The following is a 19,898-nucleotide window of genomic DNA, read 5'->3' on the forward strand; positions in this document are numbered from 1 at the left end:
TGAGAGCAATTAAGCCTGATCCTCTGTACAGCACCAGAACCTTCTTAATCGTGAACCTTCTGCACTTCACGGTGCTGTCCCTCGGCGCTGGCACGAAGCCCAGCAGGCTCGGTGGATTACATGTGGGCTGGGGTTTGGGTCGTTTGGTAGCTATTTGAAGAATTCAGAGTCAGGCAGAAGTGCTGTGAATGATTTGACATGAAACCTTCAACTTGCATAACTTTTACCTCCTTTTTTTCCTTTAAAAGTGAATTGCTTTGAGGGGAGAAGTTGTAGCGTTGCAAAAAGGACAAAGAAAGTGTTTTAAGCAAAGCAGGTCCCTGCCAAACCCTGCGCTGGAGCCGGTGTGTGCCCCCGGAGGGGCTTCGTCCCGCAGGTCGGTGTCCCCCGGTCTTGTTTCGAGCCGCAGCTCGCTGGGCTTTTATCCCCAACGAGAGTATTAGCGGTAGTCGTGTATTTCCAAACCTTTCATTGTAGAGAAGGGGAGTTGCAGAAGATCTGCCTGGCCTCAATTTCTCAAGCGATGCAACTTGTTTGGGCCCAGGCTCTGCCAACAACCTGGCTCCTGCCAAGAGCTTCTTGCTGAAGTTTCTCCTACTTCTTTCACTGCTGTCACCAGTGTTGCCTCCTCGTATCTTCCAAAATAGTGATGTGATCAGCAGAATTCCTCAAGTGCATTAGAAAAAGTAATGAATAGAGAAGCCAAGGTGAGATGATAAGTTAGCTGCCACTTTTCTCATTATTTTTGCTGTGTTGGAAAAACCACGCACGCCAGCCAGTTAAATAAATGGCTTCGTGGTACAAGGCACTCGAGCCATAGCGCTGGTAAACGTGTCTTTTCTTCTTTGTCACCAGTAAAGATTTTTATATGTCCTGCTTGCGCCGTTTCTAGGATCATGTTAGTTGCTCTAACTGTGTGAGGCTCATTCCTGGGATTATAACATTCCGCTTTGAATGGAGAACATAAGACCTGAGTAAAATAGATGGCAAAAGGCTTCTTTTGCTGTTTCCAGACACGTGTCTCCATCCAAGTGCAATGTGGCTAATTAAAACCCTGCAAGATCTCCAGTCCGACGGCTGCACATCTTGCACTCCTTCACCCTGAAACCTAAGCCTGCCAGATGTGCTGCAAATATAGGACTCTGCTTGTCCTCGTCTGACGGAGACCGTGAATGAAGGGGTTGGTCAGAGGAACTGTCTATTTATAGCTGTAAGTGCAGAGTAAGAATGAGAAAGTGGAGGATTACTGGGGCGAAATGGAGCCTCGCAGCTGCTGGGCAGCTGTCTCAGGGACCCTGCAAATGCACTTCCAGCCTGGCGGTGGGTCTGAGGTCTTCTGGCTCTTAACCTCAGCCACAGGGCTGGAGATTTGGGGTTGTCTTTTGGTTGTCTTATTTTAGCTCCTTCTCCCTCCTCCTCCTTTCTCTTTTCCTCTTCCCGGTGGTTCTGGCTCTTTCATCAGCGGAGCGAAAGCAGCGCCGTGGTTTGGACAGGGTTTTGGCACGGTGGGTTTGCCCTGAGGCTCGTCCTTGAATTCTTGAGGCTGGTACAAACTCATCAACTTCCCAGAGCATCTTTTATGGATGAAGAGGTCCTTCAGTGGCCCTCGAGACCCTCAGAGCTTCCCCACTTACCTCCTCATCCACGGTGTCGTTGCAAACATGGTGCGCAGCATTCCTGTAGCATAGTGGACCTGCTGCAGACTATTTATTGGGACATCGTGGGCCCCCTGCACCCATCCCCTGGTGTGGGCAGCCCAGTCCGGAGCTCATCTTCTCCCAGAGCCCAAATGCAGCCTGTGCCCACTGTTTTGGCCCAGTGCTGCTCTCTGGAGGGCTGGTTCCCAGTGGTGGGACCAGTGGGACCAGTGCCTTCACGCAGGGCAGTGAGGTTCTTCCTCAAACTAACTCAGCGTTGGCATCCTGGTTAGGGAGATGGCACCTGGAGGTGCCAGGGGTCACGGAGGGATCCTGCCCTTCCCCAGCTCGCTCCTTCCCTGTCCCTGCCTGTCCCTTACTCCACGGCAGCAGCCTGGCATCGGTCCCTCTGTTAAGGGAGCTGCTCCTTGGCGTGGCCGCTGCCTGCTTGGGAGGGCATTGGCACAGAGCGGGCATTGCCAGGGAGGAAGAGCTCAGCCAAAAGCACTGTTTCTGCCTGAAATTGCCTTAGATTTCTTGTATTCTTTTTGCTTTGAATGAGCTTTCCTGGCTAGGCAAGATGCTGCCAGCCCAAAGCTGGTTACATCCATCCTAATAACAGCAATTGCCAATGCTGGCATTAACTCTGAAGGGCGGATAAAATCCCTTTCCTAAACCCAGAGCTGTCAATGAATCTCCTAATCCAGGCAGTAGATTGTAGGCTCTGATACCCACTGGTAACTCGCAGACTCTGCTGCTTTTATTGAAGGAGTAAATTGCTTTTCTTTGTGAAGAGCAAGGTGAGGATCTGGCCTTCCTTGCTCAAATTGTTCAGTCTATGCGTGACATGCTTGGGATGCTGGATTTATTGCCTCCCGCAGCAGGGGACCGTGCTAAACGGAAAATACCTACCCTGCTTTCCCTCCCCTTATGGCATTTAGGATTTAGCGTGTTCTTAGGTTGCCACTGGCTAAAATCATCCTGATACCTGTTCCCTTTTTGTGTGATGGGGTGTGTGTGCGTATTTTCAACTCTGACAGACAAAATGTGGAGTCCGATGAAAATCAACACGTGCAAAGCAGCGGCGGCAACAGCCATGTGTGCGCCGGCAAAGCTCGGCTGCTCGCCGGCTGCTCCGGGCGAGGCTAATCTGCATGTTTTACTGCTCTCCATAAAATTGGCAACCTCTGGTGTTTCTCAGAGATGTACTAGGAATGTGTTTTAATAAATAAGGGTCCGTTGGGCAAAGATATTGTGGGTTTAATACCACCATGGCTGTCAGGTTGGAGCATCTCTAGTGCCTCTCCCCTACGCTCTGCAATGGAGGTGTCTTTCTAGACGGCCCCAGGGCAAAGGAGTTGTCCCTATTTTTTGCCTCAGGCCAGAAATTGGAGATGAGAAGGGCTCGTCCTGGTGTTGATGAGCAAGAACAAGTGGAGCAGCAGGGGCTTGGCCCCGTAGTTAGAGCAATGAGAGCCTCAAGGTGCTGTCAGGATGTGGCCCCCTGTGATGGGTGCAGTGGTCGTGTCAGGTGGCTCTTGGCAGTTGTGTGGGCAAATTCGCTGTGTTGTCCCTCGGTAGGTGTTTCTGCCCCTTTCCTGGTGGCCCAGAGGAGCTCCGAGTAGGGCCAGGTCCTTGGGGCACCCCTCCTTCTCCAGGCTTGGTCCAGGCAGCCCGTGATTTAGCAAAACTCCTTCAGCATCCCGCGCTGCTGCCTGGGTTTCTCACAGTGGTATCCTGGTGCGTGCCCGGCCGCCGTCCAGAGTTTGTGGCTCCTTGGTGGGGGAGAAAAGGAGAGTTTGTCCGGGCTGGGGGTGGGAAGTGCTGGGGTCTGAGGCTTGGATGTGGCGCCCGGTTGTGCTTGCGTGCAGGAGAGCGGGTCCAGATGATGCTCAGGATGCAGGGCTTTGCGGGGACACCTGAAGATGCTGTCTTCTCCTTCTGCACATAGCCTAAAAGAATTGCTAAGCACTCTCGCGGCTGATGGTGCGCAGCCGTCACACAAAGCCGGTTCTGCTCTGGCAGCAGCATCACCGCGGCACTCCTCATGGTCATATCATACCCAGCCGGGCTTGTGTTCGCGACATTAACCCGACCATACGTTTCCTAACGACCCTCGAGCCAGGGAAATGATGTATGGAGAGGCAGCCAGCAATCCGAGAGGTGCGGGTGGGAAGGGAAGATTAATCAGGAACCGGGACTTACTTGCTCTGGATAAGGAGCAGAGCTGAGAATATAAATATTGGTACAGATAATAACGGTGACGGCAACGCTTGGGAAGGGGAAGATGGATCACCAGCTATTAGTGGGCATTATTACAGCAGCTGCAATGCATCACTATGGAAGAATGGGATGGATACATCATGCCAGTGTATTTATTTAAAACCCCCAAACTTTTATTAAATAAATCTGTTTTTAAAAATAGAAAGAACTGTATTTAGGAAAGAAATAAAGCCCAGTTTTGCAAACAGATGTGCTCTGCTGTTCCATGCTGTATAATATAGAGATGTCGAGTGTTACAGTTTGAGCAGAGTTTTACACCTGAATATATTGGTGTTTAATTAATACCCATGTTGAAAGAGAGCTCGTAAAATATGTGAACACTGTTTGATATTCCAGCATTTCACACTGTCCTGATCCCGTGGGGTTGACTTCAGTGGGAGCCATTAGCAATCAGCACCTGTACATCTAAGCGCTAAAATTATTATTGTTAATTGGTATTTATTATGGGTTGAATTTTCAAAAGTGTTCTAAGACTTAGGAGCCCCTGGGGGCATTTGTAGAGGCTCAGTTGACAATTAAGTACCTGACGCCATCACCTTTAAATACAAGTTGGGCACTATGTCTTAGTGATGCCTTTAAAGCCTGTGCTTGCAGGGGCGTCTCCTAAGTGATATGGCCAGTTCTGAAAACATGACTTTTTTGCTGCTTAATTTATCTCAGATGTAAATATTATTATTGGGCTCTGCTCAGCATTGGGGCTTAGTATCACGGAGCTGAGCGTCTGGTGAGATTGCCGTATGGTGATCAGGAGAGTCTCTCCCTCCTCTCCTATTGTGCTTCGTGGGAGTTGGCGCATCGCCCAAAAAACTGGATCCAGAGCTTTTAAACCTGGATGTGGTGCCTGTGGCTGGTCCGGGTGTTGCTGCGGGTCTGTGCACAGCCCAGGGGGGTCGGCTCAGCCCCGTCACACTTCCCCCCTCAGCGAGGCAGGGCTGGGATGCTTCTACCTACTGCATGGAGCCTTTGGGTGATTATTTAGTATTTGCTCACTGGTTTGAATGGATATGGGCTCCTATGACAGTTTGCAGCCCTAATGGGGGGAAGGGAGGTGGTTTCTTTGGCACGAAGGAAGCCTTTTTAAGTACGATCTAGTTAAAAGTCACTGACACAAGAGCTGTTCCTTGCCCCGAAGAGGAGAGGCAGGAGATGAACAGGAGGCTGTGGGCATCTTCAGAGGCAGGTGGAGCTGGACCCGGTTGCCTGCGGCGGCTCAGATGGTCCCGCTGGGACGCTTGGCTGGTGGGTCCGTCTCGACCCAGCCGGTTAGTGCCGAGCAAAAATTCTGCAGGGGCAGAGCTGGCAGAGCACAATGGACTGGGCACCGCAGGCGCGCCTGGCACGGGGCTCGGCGCGGCTTCTTGGCTGCAATCCCCACTCGTGTTGAGCAGCGTTTCACCTTTTCTAGCCTCCAGCAAACAGAAAGCGATGTGCGGCAGGTACCAATCCAGGAAAAACAGAGACGCCTAATGCAAGCAGAGAATGTGGACTGAACATGCCAGTGCTGTGGGCCAGGAGGATTTTCTTATTATCGTGGTTATCCTCCCTCCTTGGTGTGAGAGCAGTTATTGGTTTGCCTGATCAAGTGACAGTGAATGTACCCTCTTTATTATCGCTAAATCGCTCTCCTTCTCATTCCAGCGAACATGATCTGGGGGAGGATATTTATGACTGCGTCCCCTGTGAAGATGAAGGCGATGATATCTATGAAGATATCATCAGAGTGGAAGTTCAGCAGCCCATGGTAACAATTCATATGCATTTTTTAAAGCCACACCTGATGGGAAGGGAAGGGAGAGGATTCAATTAAATAAATAATTATCTGCCAATGACAGGTTACGCTGCAGGGAAGCGAATTGCTTTGCATCGCTCCTCAAAACCGAGCTGCCTCGTGAGAGGTAAAAATAAGCCAAGCTGGGATGGTGCTGGCCCGGAGGGGTTTCTCCGAGGAGTTTCCCAGCCCATCACATTGTCTGAAGGAGTTTGGGGAGGAGGAAAGGAAAGGGAGAGCTAATAAGATAAGCTAAAAATAGCAATTTGCTGCTGAGCCAAGGCAGCGTGTGTCACTTCAGCCCTTTCTGGGGAAAGGGGAGCGCGGTGGCTCTGCCTGCTCCATCAGCCAGATGTGCCGTGTCTGCCACGGGTATTTTTAGATCGGGGCAAGCACTGACATATCTCTGCATGGAGGATCCGGCATTTGTTTGTACCTGCTGCCGCTCCTGCCTGAGTGTCTTGGAGCAGGTAGACATTTACAGCGGAGCTTTCTGGGGCAGCAGGGACCCGTGTGGCTTTAGGGACAAGCAGCTGACCCCATTCATCATCTCTAAAAGCCTTTCGATGATGGGGAAACCTGGGTGTGCAGCATGCACAGCCTCACGGAGGGACTTGGATTAACTCCAAGAGCTCTGGTGCAAATATCATGCGCCGTGGATGAGCCAGGAAGGTGCCGATGGCCCTCGCATCTCCCTAGAGATGCTCACAGCCACCTCTGCTACCTGTGTCCCCAGCGCCGAGGAGATGGGCTGCCCTGGCTTCTGCTGATGCAGAGCTGGAAGGGACTTTCCCACCCGAGTGTGACCTTCCAAATTTTCTCCCACCCTCTGATATTTGCCACCCCCAGGCGTTGTTCAGACTCTAATTACCGTCTCCTAGCTGCAAACAGTACGTACCTCCCCGTAACGAAGCAGGATCAATGGACAAGTTCACCGATCAATTAAATCCCCGGAGCGGGATGTGTGGCTGTGCCAGACGAGGTGCTGGGAGGCTGGGAAGGCAGGGCTTCACCCCACGGAGCCCGGCAAACGAGCCGAGCTGTGCCGTGCTCTGATTTCTCACCTCAACCGGGCTTGGCTGCAAGTGGTACGAAGACCATGACAATGGTGGTTGAGGCATTTCATCCCTTCGCGCCTTGTCTGCAGCCTGAGGAGCTCCCTGCGCACCGAAAACCTGTCTGGATCAAGGAGTCGGGCACAAAATATTCCCACTGATCCTGCCAAAGCCCTTGGAGCTCTTCATGGACACTGGTGGCAATGCTGGAGTCAGCACAGCTCGTTGGCCACCGGTGTTTTTACCATGTTGCCATCAGCTGCAGAAGCTGTTTGGCCCAAGAACTGTCCCTGGGGAAGGTTTTGGTAGGAATTTCTTGCATAAATGGGAAAAACAGAGAAAGGCTCCCACCATGTAGGTGTCCAGCAGCCAGGTAGTGCAGGATTAGGGTCGGTGCGATTGGCAATTTTTCACTGTTCCCTCCACAATGTTTTATGTTTCCCTAGACATCACTGGGCAGCGATGGAGTCGGTGGCTCTGACTCCATTTCCTCCCCTTCCTTGGGCAAAAGAGTCTATTTTTAATACAAGCACCCACATATCTGTCTAAATATTGGATTTTTTTTTAAGATTTGTTGCAATAGCAAGTGTTTAATGCTAATTGGTTTGTTATATTTCTGCATGCTTCAGATTAGATACATGCAGGTAAGACACATTGATTAAAATATTGTTTTCCATCCAGCTGATAGGGATGAGCTGTGAGTTATAAGGGGGTGTACAGAGGGTGTCTGTTCCTGTGCATGATCATTAAAACCCACTCACTGAATCACCTCCGAGGTTCAGAGACTGCATGGACAAGTGCAGCACCTCCCAACACGTGTTTTCAGCTCCTCTTTACAGGTGTAAAAGCAAGAGAAGTGACTCCAGGAGTTGGGACTTTAAGAAAAACATGTATTATCAGATTTGACCTAAAATCATGAGAATTGGCAACCATGGCAGGGGATTTGTATAAGTCTAACGTATTATTTATGACCCATTTAGGCTCTGTTGTGAGTTTCATCTTTAGCAAAAAAAATGGGGAGAACCAGCATTTATCTCTTATTTATTCTTTAGCTGATAGTCTTTGGTGATGTGGCTATAATAAATGCAAAAAATGTAATGCTTGCCATGTTGAAACATATTGAATAGTACAGCCAGGGTTCCTTCCTAATTTTTTTGGATAAAAATAGTTTCTTTTAACATAAACCAGTAACAGTACTTCCCTGACTTTCCAAACTTGTGCTTGTTTGCTGTCACCGAAGGCTGAACTGGAGCTCTGCTCCACATGAGCAGGTTGCTGGACCACTGTTAAGAGTATCTGACCATGTGTTATTTTTCCTTTTTCTAGAAAATGGGAATGACAGAAGATGACAAAAGAAATTGCTGTTTGCTAGAGATCCAAGAAACTGAGGCTAAATACTACAAAACACTTGAAGATATAGAAAAGGTAAGAACTGAGCCATCTTTTCTGTACCATCGCCTTCCACATCATCACTTGATCTTGCATTAATCTCGCTGTATTAGTTTGCGCTGCGAGAGCTGGCAGATGTGATGAGACAGGATTGATGCATTCACATGTAAAATTAGAGAGAAGGGGGATCCAGAAAACCCATACTGACAAGCACAAATGTGCGGCCTGTAACTGTAGAAGCCAAACAGCATATTTTTTTCTGATTGCTGCATACTGGAAATAGGCTGAAAACCATCCTGCTGTGTCCCTCCTACCCCAGCGTAAGAGACTCCTCGCTCAGCCAGGCCGGTCTCACAGATAAGAACCGTGTTTGCAGATACCTTATCGCTTTGATTGCTACAGAATAATTTCTTTATTCTGGGTGTTTTTCAAAAGTACTGAAGCTGTGCTGACTTGTCATTGAAACTAATTGGATTAAAAGTAACGTTTTGCTGCTTAAATTCATGGGTTTTAATTAGTTTTGATAAATTATTGTTGTGCCTTTCTTTTAAATAACAATAAAAACTAACACCTCAGCAAGACAGCAGAGTCATGGATATGGCTGGAGCCTGGAGGTGGTTTCTGCTCCAGGGAAAGCAGCAGGAATGAAGAACAATAGTGAAAATCAAGCTGCCATTATTAATCACCCTAACGCTTTTGTTTCCTCCCCTTTTGCAATTATTTGCCTCTGTCGGCTGAAAGTTCCCACAAAGAAGCTGTGAGCAAAACCGGCGCGATGAAACGACATTTCCCGTTTTCCATGAAAATGTCCCAACGTACATGTCATTTATGAAAATAACCCTCATGCCTTGGAAACAGCCACAGCCCTTCTGGTTCAGTGTAAAGGAAGAGTTAAATTATCGCTTTGACATCCATTAAAAAAGCTTGTGAAGGCTTAGTAGGTTCTGACAGCATGTTATGGGTAGAGGGTCCTGTCTTTGGTGCATTGCATCGGGGCTTTTTTGTAGTTACAAGTCATGTAGACGTTTCTATTAATATGTATTTGTTCAGAAAGGCATTTCCAATGTAATCACATCACCGGCGCTTTTTCAAGGGCAAAATTCTAGTGAGATAATCAAAGTGCTGAAAAGATGTTTCCGAGCGCTTCCCAACTGCAGCCAAGAACTGCAGCGAGGTGAAGAAACTGTGCGCATTTAAATTCCTCTCCCCGTAGATTTAGCGGGCGAGGGGGCTGCGCCCACCCACGGGTGGGGGTCTTGCACCTTCCCGTGCCTGGAAGTGCCGCGGGGGCCAAGGGGAGCTCGGGGGGAAGATGCGCCCACGGGGGTTCCGGGCTCCTGCGTGGGTCCCTGGCACAGCCCCGTCTTGCCAAACGCGTTGTCGTTCACCTGCCTTTGCAAGTGCTTAAATTCACGTGAAGTGGGGAAAAATCTCTCACTTGCGCAGAAGGAAACTTGTTCACTCCTCTCCAGTATTTCAATTCCTTTTCCATTTACCTCTTGCAGAACTATATGAACCCACTGAGGCTGGTACTGACTCCCCAAGACATGGAAGCTATTTTTATCAATTTGGAGGTAACGGCATAGACACTGTGGCTTAAATCTTTGTTCTTTTCACAGCAGCTCAGCCCTCTTCCTGCTTAAGAGAAGGCTTTCAGATTTCACGTTAGATTTGTGCATTCAGCTGTACAGAGGTTCAGTCCTTCATGTGCTGTGGAGCTTGAACGGGTTTAGGAGATATTTTTTAACACTCAATTTTAGAGTTGCGGATTATATGAACTCTAGGTAAGAAAACAATTTTATATGGAGGATGTTCCAGGGCTGGGGCTGTGTATTTTAGCTGTACTTAGAGATGGTTTGGGCACACTGTGATGAAGGGATTTATTTCTACGCTGGTTTGCACGAGGTCTGGGTCGGAGCCTGCCCGTCTCCTCTGCTCCCTCCAGACCTGCAAAAGGGACTTTAGTACACGTGGAATCCTGGGGCATTTATCACTGTATAACCTCCTGGCGGAATTACACCCTTGCTCTCCTGGCCCTTTAGGGCTGCATCTCACCAGAATGACTTATTTTAAAAACAGCTAAAAAGAGGAAAAAAAAAGAAGAGAGAATGACTGCCTGATTAAGTAGTGAATGTGCATTTCTTTAGGCTCTGTTTGCCCACTCGCTTCGGATCTGTTTAAAGTATTGATTGTTTCATCGTTTTAGGACCTAATTAAAGTGCACTTCAGTTTCCTGAGAGCCATCGATGTCTCTATGATGTCTGGAGGAAGCAGCCTGGCAAAAGTGTTTCTGGAATTCAAAGAGAGGTAAAGGAAACCCAGTCTTTAGGCAGCTCCAGTTTTAATAGATATGGGTTAATATTTGCAGGGTCCGTTTCAGAGTTTGGAACAGAAATGCCTGTCACAGCAGACCAGTTTTGCATCCTCTGCAGGTAGATGCTCTCAGGCAGCCGAAACATCACTTGGTGCCGACACTTAAGCAACCAAATCCAGCCACAACCGTGTCTGGTCACCCAGGGGCAGGGGCTGGGACATCTCCTCTCTGATCGACCTGGCTAAGTCGCTGTGGCTCCCGTGGATGCTTTTTCATGCAAGCCCCTGTCTGCAGCGGAATTTTGCTGGGCTCACAGCATCCCATATGAGACCGGCTGTTTTGCAGGCTGAACGTAGAATGCGTTTACAGGGATGTATCAGAGGGGCTAAAGAGAGGAATGCTACGATTACGGCGAGTCGGGATGGAGTAAAACCTCACTCGCTTTCAAGGGTTTAGTGTAGTCTTCTCCTGCAAGCAGCAGCGGGGCTTTGAGGGCCTGTGATGTGGTAGGATGACTCCTTTGCAGGGAAGGCTTTGCTCTGGTTAGATCAAAGTGATTGCTCACTTTAAAAAAATCGCATATTTGGCACTGCTCTTGTCCTGCACCTATTGCATGATGAATAAATGTAAAAGTTGCTTTCGCAAACATAATAGATTCTGTGTTTTGGCAGCTGCAAGCAGGAGTACACCAGAACACAAAGATAAGGTTAATAAAAGCCTTTAATATCCTTAATACTAATCAAAGGCCTGATTCATTGTGGAATCGTGCCAGGGTGTTATTTCACTGTGATTAAACCAGTGTCTAGACACAGAAATGCCATTCAGAAGTCAATAACTCCAGAAATACCATCTGCATTAATAATACACCGTAAGGTCACATATTCATCATTCACAGTGCCTCTTTTTAGAAAGGGAATGTTTTCTGGATTATATAAAAAAAAGTTTTCAAAGAAGAATGCAAATACTTTAAAAATACTCATAAAACTCAGGTGATTTTGATCTCCTAATTCCTGGCTCAGCTCCGTGCATGCTGCTGACTCTGCTCGGGACGGAGCTGTGCAGGCAGGGAGCAGGGATGGGACGCAGGCAGGAGTCGTGGAGGTGACATTACTCCTCAGAGAGATCCGTACGGCTGCGTGGGAGCATGAGGCTTATTTTTGGGCTGACAGCCTTTAAATAAGTGTTTGGTTCCGTTAATTTGCTGGTGGGAGCTCAGCAGAGCCCTTGTAGCTGATGGGTTTCATGCAGGTGGGTGAACAAACCGACCCAGTTCCTAATGGAGTTTGCAAGCAGCTTTTTAGGGGACCTAAAAGCCTTCCTGAGAGGCGAAAGAAGGAGCCAGACTGACGGCTGGCGAGGTGGCGATGGTGGCTCCGAAGCTGCGTTCAGCCCATGGGGGTCTTGGGGACCTCAGTGCTGTGCGAAACTGGTGTTTTTGGGGAGTTTTGCCTTGGAGAAGACCCCAAAACCAGGCTCTCGGGGATAAAGAGTTTGGAGCAACCTGGTCTAAATAGGCAGGGTCCTGTCCCACGTCAGGAAAGACGATGATACCACATTTTACAGCAAGGCAATGGGGGTGCGGGAGGAGAAGGTGAGCTCAGCTGGGGAGACGGTCTTGTCCCACCAAGAAGGGAACATGGACCTCCAGAGTCCCCACTTGGTCCCTGTATATAAGACTTTCCTCCATCAAATGTATTCATGACAAATAGCTCTTACTTCCCTACGCATCCTCAGAGACGTCCCAGCCAAATGATGTATTGCTCCTCCGCTTTGCAGGTTTGGGGTTTGGGTTTTTTTTTGGAAGGAAATATTTTGTAAATCCCTTTTTCTGAAAGCTGGAGGTTTGAATTTATGCTCCTGAAGCCTCTTTGAAACTCTCCAAGTGCTGGCAAGGTAGATATTATTGTGCATGTTCAGAAGTTGTCAAGGGGAAGAGGCAGAAGAATAATCTGTACTGGCTGCTGCTTCGCCCGGGACTGCGGCTCCCATAAATCTCTCTATTCAGTTCCCTGCCGGCGTCTGAGAGTCCCGCGTTTACGGAGCGACACCGGGTCAGGTGCTCCCAGATCATCTCCATCGAGAGACGAGGCCCCGAAATAATGGATGAGTTGCAGCGTGTGATGGAAAATGTGTCTTATCAGCAGCAATACAGTTAATGGGAAGGAAGGGGGGGAAAACCCAAACCTGTCGTGCAGGATTAATGACTGAACTGGAGGAAAAAGGGGGAATCCACAGCAAACTGCTCTGTTTGTGTCAGGTGTTTAAATTTATAGCCCGGTGTGTCCATACAGAGCTTCACTGTGTTTTCAAAGGCTCTGACAAACTTCTTTTCCCAAATTACCCAGTCTCTTGATCTCTAGCTCCCTGTGGCCCATCCTGCAAGGAGCAATGAGCTTTCTAAAACGTGTCCTTGGGTTTTAAGGGGATTTGAAGCCTCTCATTCTCTGATGAGGTGCAAGTTATCAACACCCACATCCATTCTGGGCATGTCTCAAGAATCAAGAGTTTCTTGCCTTCTTCCTTACTTGGTGAAATACCCAGAAACCCCCAGAGAGAGGGGCACAACTCAGCCACGGTGGTGGCAATCATTCTTTGAGCTGTGAGCAGCTGTGACTTGGGAAATTAAGGCTTTTGGGGAGATGAATACCTGGGCTTGAGCGAGCTGCATTCAGAAATACTCTAAGGAAATGGATTTTTGTTGTCCTTTAGTCTCGAAGCGCGTCCCTGTCCTGCCTTCACAAGCCCTGGTGCTAATCTGGCACAGCTGGAAAACTGGCACGTGGCCATCGGGGCGGCACGGCGCCTATCGAGACATCAAGGGGATTATGGCAATGATGTAGTCATGAGAAAAAGCCAACTCGCAGCCGAGGAGCCACAGGGTTGGATTGCCAGGGGTTCAGCGCAGACCCCCTCCTCGTGTTTTCGTTAATCTGCAGACCCTTGTGGGGGTCGGAGCCGCTCCCCGGGAAAGGCGAGCACCAGCGGTGACCGGTGGCTTGGGAAGGGATGGGGCCCCAGGTCATATCTGGGCTGTCATACCTGGGATGCGGGTACCTCTTGTAGAGCCACTTTGTAACCTGGTCTAGGAAAGGTCTTTCAGTGTGGAGCTGGGTTTCCCTTTATTATCGTGGTGCTCCGAAAGCACAGCTCTTGGGGAACAGTGGTTAAATATATCCCACTCGGGAGTGGAGGGATGAGCCATCGTATCTCCAAAAACGGGCTCCTTTGGCCGCTCGGCCCCTTCTGCTTATCATGAGCTGAATCACCCCCACGGGCTTCAGCTCTGGAAACTTCAAAAGATTTAAATGTTAAAAAGCCGTACAGTAAAAGAGTGTTAATACTTTGCTAAGCAGTTATATGGGGGAATAGCTGTTTGCCTTGTCCTTTCACTGTATATAAGTATATATATCTTTTATAACAGGTTATAACTGCCAGCAAGTGTTTCCGATTAAATTTGTGATTTCCCCCTCTACAGGCTGCTGATTTACGGCAAGTACTGCAGCCACATGGAGTACGCCCAAAACACGCTCAACCACCTCCTCACCAACAGGGAGGACGTCAGGCAGAAGGTGGAGGTGAGCGGGCAGGGGACATGGGGGCCAAGTTCTGTCCACCCCCCTCGTCACAAGTTTTGGAAGGACTTGCTGGAGCTGAGAACGGCGTGCTGGGCATGTTTGGTTTAGCAAGAGAGGGGAGGGATGTGGGGGTGAGTCTGTGCTGCCCAGAGAGGGGACAAAGCTGGCTGTTATCTTGTCCTGATCTCCTGCTTTCCCCTTCATCTCCCCCCGAGACATGCTCTCTGTCCTTCCTCCCCCGAGTTTATCCAAGTTAAAACAAGCCAGGTGACTTTATTAGAGTGGGATTGGCTGTGGACAAATTCCTCTTTGAGTCACGCAGGGAGACCCAAAGGCACTGAGCATCCCTGAGCTGGGAGCCGTGTGGCTTTCCAAGGTCACACGCAGCATCAGGGACAGTCAGAGGCAAACCCGAGTCCCAGGTGAATGCCCAGATTACTCCCCTGTCCTCCCTCCCCAGCGTAAAGGCTTAGTGTAAATAGGGGCTGATCCAGATATTAGGTAAATCAAAGGAGCCCCAGAAGGGATGCATTGTTTGAGCTGCTGTTTTTACCCAGCTTTGATTCCTGCTTTGGTCTTGATGCTAATCTGAATTTGCTGGGCTGTCTGTACACGTTACCTCATTTTCTGCAAACGCTCTTTGATTTTCCATGCAAAAGTAGCAACCCAATTCAGGGATAAAACTGCATTTCATAATTTTTTAAAACGTGTTCTCTGGATCGGTGGCTGTAGCATCCAGTTGCTCCCATGCTTTTCCTTTCTCTCCCTCCCTCGTGGCAGCTCCCCTCGTCTTTCTGGGGGGGGCACACAGGGGGTCTCAGCCAGCGCAGCAGAATCCCCTATCTAAATGGGTCTGGGCGAAGGTAACAGTCGCAAAACTTCTGCGATCACATTAGCTCATCTTAATGACTTAATGCTTATCAGCAAAGCCACAGCAACTGTCTGCGTGCCTGCTCCCAGCCCTCACAAATAAAATGCATTAGTTCAAACCATCGAGGAGGTGAGTTAAGCTAATGCGTTTCATTTGACATTTCCCGAGGTCTGAGAGCATTTGTGTGCTCCCCTAATGAGCAGTATCTCATTAAGCTGGAGTAGCTCAGTTGCATGAGAATGTCTGTATTTTTGGGTCCAGCCCCTGTGTTTTATTCCTCGAGAACCTCCGCGGTGGGAGCCCTGGCCCCAGCTGGGTGCGTGCAGGGACCACGAGCCATTTGTCATCAGAACTGAGTTTACGGAAGGAAAACGTAACAGCCATGGGACACCGGAGGCTTTTTCTGTGGGAGAGCCATTGTTTTCCCCCAGCTGCTTCTCTGCTGATTCATTGATTTCTTTAACAGGAATGCACACTAAAGGTTCAGGACGGGAAATTTAAATTGCAAGATCTGCTGGTGGTTCCAATGCAAAGAGTTTTGAAATACCATCTCCTTTTAAAAGTAAGTATTTCAGCCTTGGCACTTCTCTCCAGCTGCCATCCTCGTTGTAGCACCTTTTGGCTTTTACAGTGGAGAGTGAATCATTGCCAAATGCAGAGGGTTTTTTTTTTTTCTCCTCTTCAAATGAAATAATTACTAGAGCTACTTAACACGACATAATATTTGTGCTGTCTCTTAAAGTACGGTGACCTAGGGTAATTCTGCACTTGTTAGCCACGAGAGGCAGTTAATGAATATAAAATAAGCTTGCATATAATCTGATTATGTGTGAAATTCCTCCCGTCAACTCCGTGTAACAGATCTCCCGAGCACCAGCCGCTTGGCGTGTTCCCCGTCCTACGGCTGCAGCCGCAGCCGCCTGCCCTGGCATCCCTGCCACCAGCCTGGCAGCAGGCAGCCGTTGCCCGTGAGCACACCCACACTCTTTTTTTTAATTATTTTTCCAGGAGCTGCTCAGCCATTCATCAGACCGACCAGAGAAGCAACAGCTGAAGGAGGCTTTGGAGGCGATGCAGGTACGGGAGGATGAGAGCGGCAGTGGGGCTGCATGGGCTTGGGATGCATCACAGCGCCAGACCCTCTGCTTCTGTAAAACAAAAACTTAGATGGAAAAACCATCCAACAGCCCAAGGGAAGGCAGCGTCTCCTCCTTTTGGACATGCGTGTATATATTGATTGCCAGTTGATGCGATTGCTTTGCAGCAGATCGGTAGTCATCGCTGTTATCTTCCTCTTTAAGCAGCTGAGGAAGCGGGTATTTGTTGACAAACTACTACTTTTCACTAATTACTATTGTGTGTATAGAGGCTGTGCCAGATTCGGCTCTTGTTTTTGCTGGGAGGGATCTGGAGGAGCTCCAGCCGTATCAGCAAGTTGGGGAATATTGCAGAAATGGGAGCCCGTGCCCGCGTCTGTGCGGAGCATTGCCTGCACGCTGTTATCCAGGCGCTGGTTGGGAATCCTTTTATCCAAGTATTTTTTGTTGTTAAGGGGAAAATTCTCTTTCCACAAATGAAGACTTCTGGTGTCAAAATTTTGCTTTGTTTAAAGTTTTTTTGAGCTTTCAGCTGAAACCCCCAAGATCTTAGGAAAACCATCAGCAGCAAAAAAATAAAATCATCCAAATGTTTTCTGACTTGGATACATATACCCCCGCACACTCACACTGTGGGATCATCGTCAGCAGAATCTGACTTGAGGATGATCATTAAATCCAGGTTTTGTGTCCGGAGAGCACTGCAGGATTCATCCCTGGGCTTGCTCCTGTGTTCTCAGGTCGCTTTGTTTTCTCCCTTTGAGCTGCAGCTTTTGTAACAACACTGCATTTCCCAGCACTTACATAAGTTGGGTGACCTTTTCAGCCATTCTCCCTGCAAGCCCGGGGATCCAGAGCCGATATATAGGTCGCTTTAAAGTTAAGGTTGTTTGAAGGACGTTGCATTCGCAGCCCGCTGCTGCACAACACATGGCCGTGGCCTCAAATGAACACTAAACCTGGTGACAGTTATTAAACTCTGCTTATGCCTCATAATATGGCACCCACCAATACCACTGCTAATAAATAAATGTATATATGCTCCCGCTGCACTGCAATCTCAGCATTTTTTGCAGGAAGCTGCCCATAGCCATCAGTGAGGTTTCTCTGTTTCATCGCCCCATCGCCAGGAATGCGCAGGTGCAATTCAGACCGCACCGGGCTCCGCAGGGGCATAGGAAGCTGTGCAGTTTGATTTTAATTGATCTGTAAACCAAGGCTTAACTTACAAGTAATGTTCTTCATCACAAATCCAGCCTTTCTGTCTGCGGTGGTGGTAGGCGGCAGACGTTGCTGCTGTCTGGGGCGAAAGCCGTGCAGGGGGGCGAATAGACCTATGTTTCCCAAAGGGATTCACCTCCCTTTTATTTTGCATAGGTAGTTGTTTGCACAAAGCAGGGGCAGGATTTGCTCAAAAAAATTGCACATGGGGCTATTTGGTGCAGGTACTGACCCTCCACCTGACTGCACAGAACTGAGCCCCTGGGTGATGGTGGGGGCGAAGCAAGTTCCCACTTAAATCCCGCAGCCCCAGTTTGCGCGTTGCTGTCCCTGTTTCAAGTCACGGTCGACCCTGGGATTGTGTTTCCAGTTTGCATAGGAGACAGCCAGTACAGGAGGGAGCAAAAGCTCAAGCACGATGGAAGATGCTGCTTCATAAGGCTTTTGGTTTTGTCATTGTTCATAACCATCCCTGCCGCCGGCCCGGTGGGGTATTTTGTGATGTTATAAGTATTGTCACGTAGATTTGTGATTATCATCTGTGATTAACCCTTCTTATGTTGGGAAGCTGAGGAAGGTCTGACCCGGAGGGGATGTCTTCAAAAATCCCGTGTTCAGATTTAATCCAAGTTGACAAGAGCTATTGTTGAGGACAAGGAGGCAGGGAGCAGACAAGAAGCAAGCAGACACAGAAAATACGCTCCGAAGGGTGTAAGAAGTTGTTTGAATGGAAGGGATAGGGTTCTTTCTCTTTGATGGGTCAAAATTTGGGTAAGCAAAGAATTTTTCAGGGCGGAACAAGCTCCATCGAGTGTCTCCGTATTTCACAACATAGCCTTTGTGTGGTGGGAGATGCTGGAGGCCCAGAGGTGTTGGAGATGGGGATGCTTTCGCGGGGTGTCCCCGGGAAGGACGGAGCGTGAGCATCCCAGCGCTCTCGCCAGTTCGGGTGCAATCCGGAGCAACTGAGGCAGAGCCAGGTCAAATGCTGTTCACAGCTAACGTGCAGCCAGGTGTCCAAAGCAGTTATTTTACAGATGTGGATGTTTTGACAGCAGAGACTGGCTCGCAGCTTTTGTATTCGGGGGGATGAAGGGAATTACGGTGATGAAAGCTGGGAGGGAAGGATGCTGCCGGGCGGAGGTGCAAAGGCAGGGGATGCTGGCTGCTGGCCCCGGCTCTCACCAGGTAAAAGCCATGGCTCGGGTTTGCTGTGCTGCACTGGATTCATGCATTGCCCTCTTCTGGGAAATGATAAAAATTGCAGCACTTGCCTGGTTCAGCAGTGGAAGCACAAAAAAACCTGTGCTCACGGTGTCCCGGGCTGCTGCTTGAATCCTGGTCTGACTCCTGAGAGCGGAGGGGAGTGCAGCTTCAGGGAGCCAGGGTCGTGTTTTCTGTTTTGGTAAGGTACTAGTTGAATCTGGAAAATAAATATCAATATTTGCTTTTCTTTTAAGGACTTGGCCATGTACATAAATGAAGTAAAGAGGGACAAAGAGACTTTAAAGAAAATAAGTGAATTTCAGAGCTCTATAGAAAATCTGGTAAGTTGGAAAATCCTCTTGCTCCCAACTTTAATTTGATTTGCTTTTTCTGTGCAACTACTACTGAATCTGATGTGCTACCTAAGAAAGATCCGCGTGTGTTCGGATAGTCCCTTGTCATTGACAGTGTTTTTGCTGGCAGTCCAGAAGTGGTTGCTATATTACAAAACTGATTTGGCTGTGATGGAGAGTGACTTCTTTTGGTGGTGTTACACTGAAAAAGTTTCTCCAAATTTTTCTCATCTTATTAGGGCAGGGAGGACCCAAGAATTCCCCAAGTAAGCTATCTGTCTGCTATTTAAAATGGGTTTTCTTTTGCTGTTAAGAGGACAGAGATTAACCGAAAGTGTACCAAGGCCCATTTGGAGAAGGGCACATGTAAAAACGCAGCTAATCCCCAAAATCTCAACCAGATATTTTAAGGAGAATCTCATCCTCCAAACTCCAGAGGTATCAGTCAGTCCCATTACTGTGCATCAGCCCACCCCGTGCAACCCATTACTTACTTTAGCCCCGAACAAGCCCATTAATTTGATATTCAGTGGCAGAGCTTCAAGCTAACGAGCTTTTTCCCCAAATTGGGGGGGGGGGGGGGGGCTGGTCAGCTGCGGGTGCAGCTGCTCCACCGTCATGCTTTACACCGAGGTAATGCAATTTTGGGGCTGACACCTGAGATGCTTCAAAAGGGCTGATGGAGGGAGATGCCGGGGGCTGCCCACCCCAGGGGCTTCCCGGAGGGGTCCTGGGTTTGGGGGACTTTAAGCCTTGGCTTCATTTGAAAACAATGAACTTTTAATGGATGGTTATTTAACAGACAGAGAAAAAATCCTTCATTTTCCAGTGAAATCTGCAAAAATTCTCCAGTGGGATATGGGCTGTTGTGGCTCACAGGTTTTGATTGAAGCAGTCATGATAATCCTGATGGGTGCGAATAATCAGACATCATGCTCTGTAAAAATGGGAATGTAAATGGGGTCATGAAACAGCCACTTCTCTTCCTTGCAGCAGCCAGAGAGCAGGTTTGACATGCGGGAGATTAGATGTTAGCAAAGCAGTCACTCCCGTCTGCAGATCAATCCCACGCACGTTCTGCTTGGGGTTTCCTTTTATTGTACCGGGGGGGGATGTTTTGGAGCGACTG

General features: G+C 48.8%; 1 protein-coding gene across 1 annotated transcript in view; it reads left to right on the forward strand.

Moving 5' to 3' along the window:
* Positions 1-19,898, forward strand: part of VAV2 (vav 2 guanine nucleotide exchange factor) — a 150,865-nt gene that overhangs the window by 119,022 nt on the left and 11,945 nt on the right. The window contains exons 5-12 of the mRNA XM_010570820.1: positions 5,559-5,661; positions 8,070-8,168; positions 9,638-9,706; positions 10,339-10,439; positions 13,922-14,021; positions 15,359-15,454; positions 15,901-15,969; positions 18,671-18,757. Of these exons, the coding sequence (XP_010569122.1) occupies positions 5,559-5,661; positions 8,070-8,168; positions 9,638-9,706; positions 10,339-10,439; positions 13,922-14,021; positions 15,359-15,454; positions 15,901-15,969; positions 18,671-18,757 (724 nt within the window). The remainder of the gene's footprint in view (positions 1-5,558; positions 5,662-8,069; positions 8,169-9,637; positions 9,707-10,338; positions 10,440-13,921; positions 14,022-15,358; positions 15,455-15,900; positions 15,970-18,670; positions 18,758-19,898) is intronic.

This window comes from Haliaeetus leucocephalus, unplaced genomic scaffold, assembly GCF_000737465.1.
Source record: "Haliaeetus leucocephalus isolate CR32 unplaced genomic scaffold, Haliaeetus_leucocephalus-4.0 Scaffold306, whole genome shotgun sequence".
Lineage (NCBI taxonomy): Eukaryota > Metazoa > Chordata > Aves > Accipitriformes > Accipitridae > Haliaeetus > Haliaeetus leucocephalus.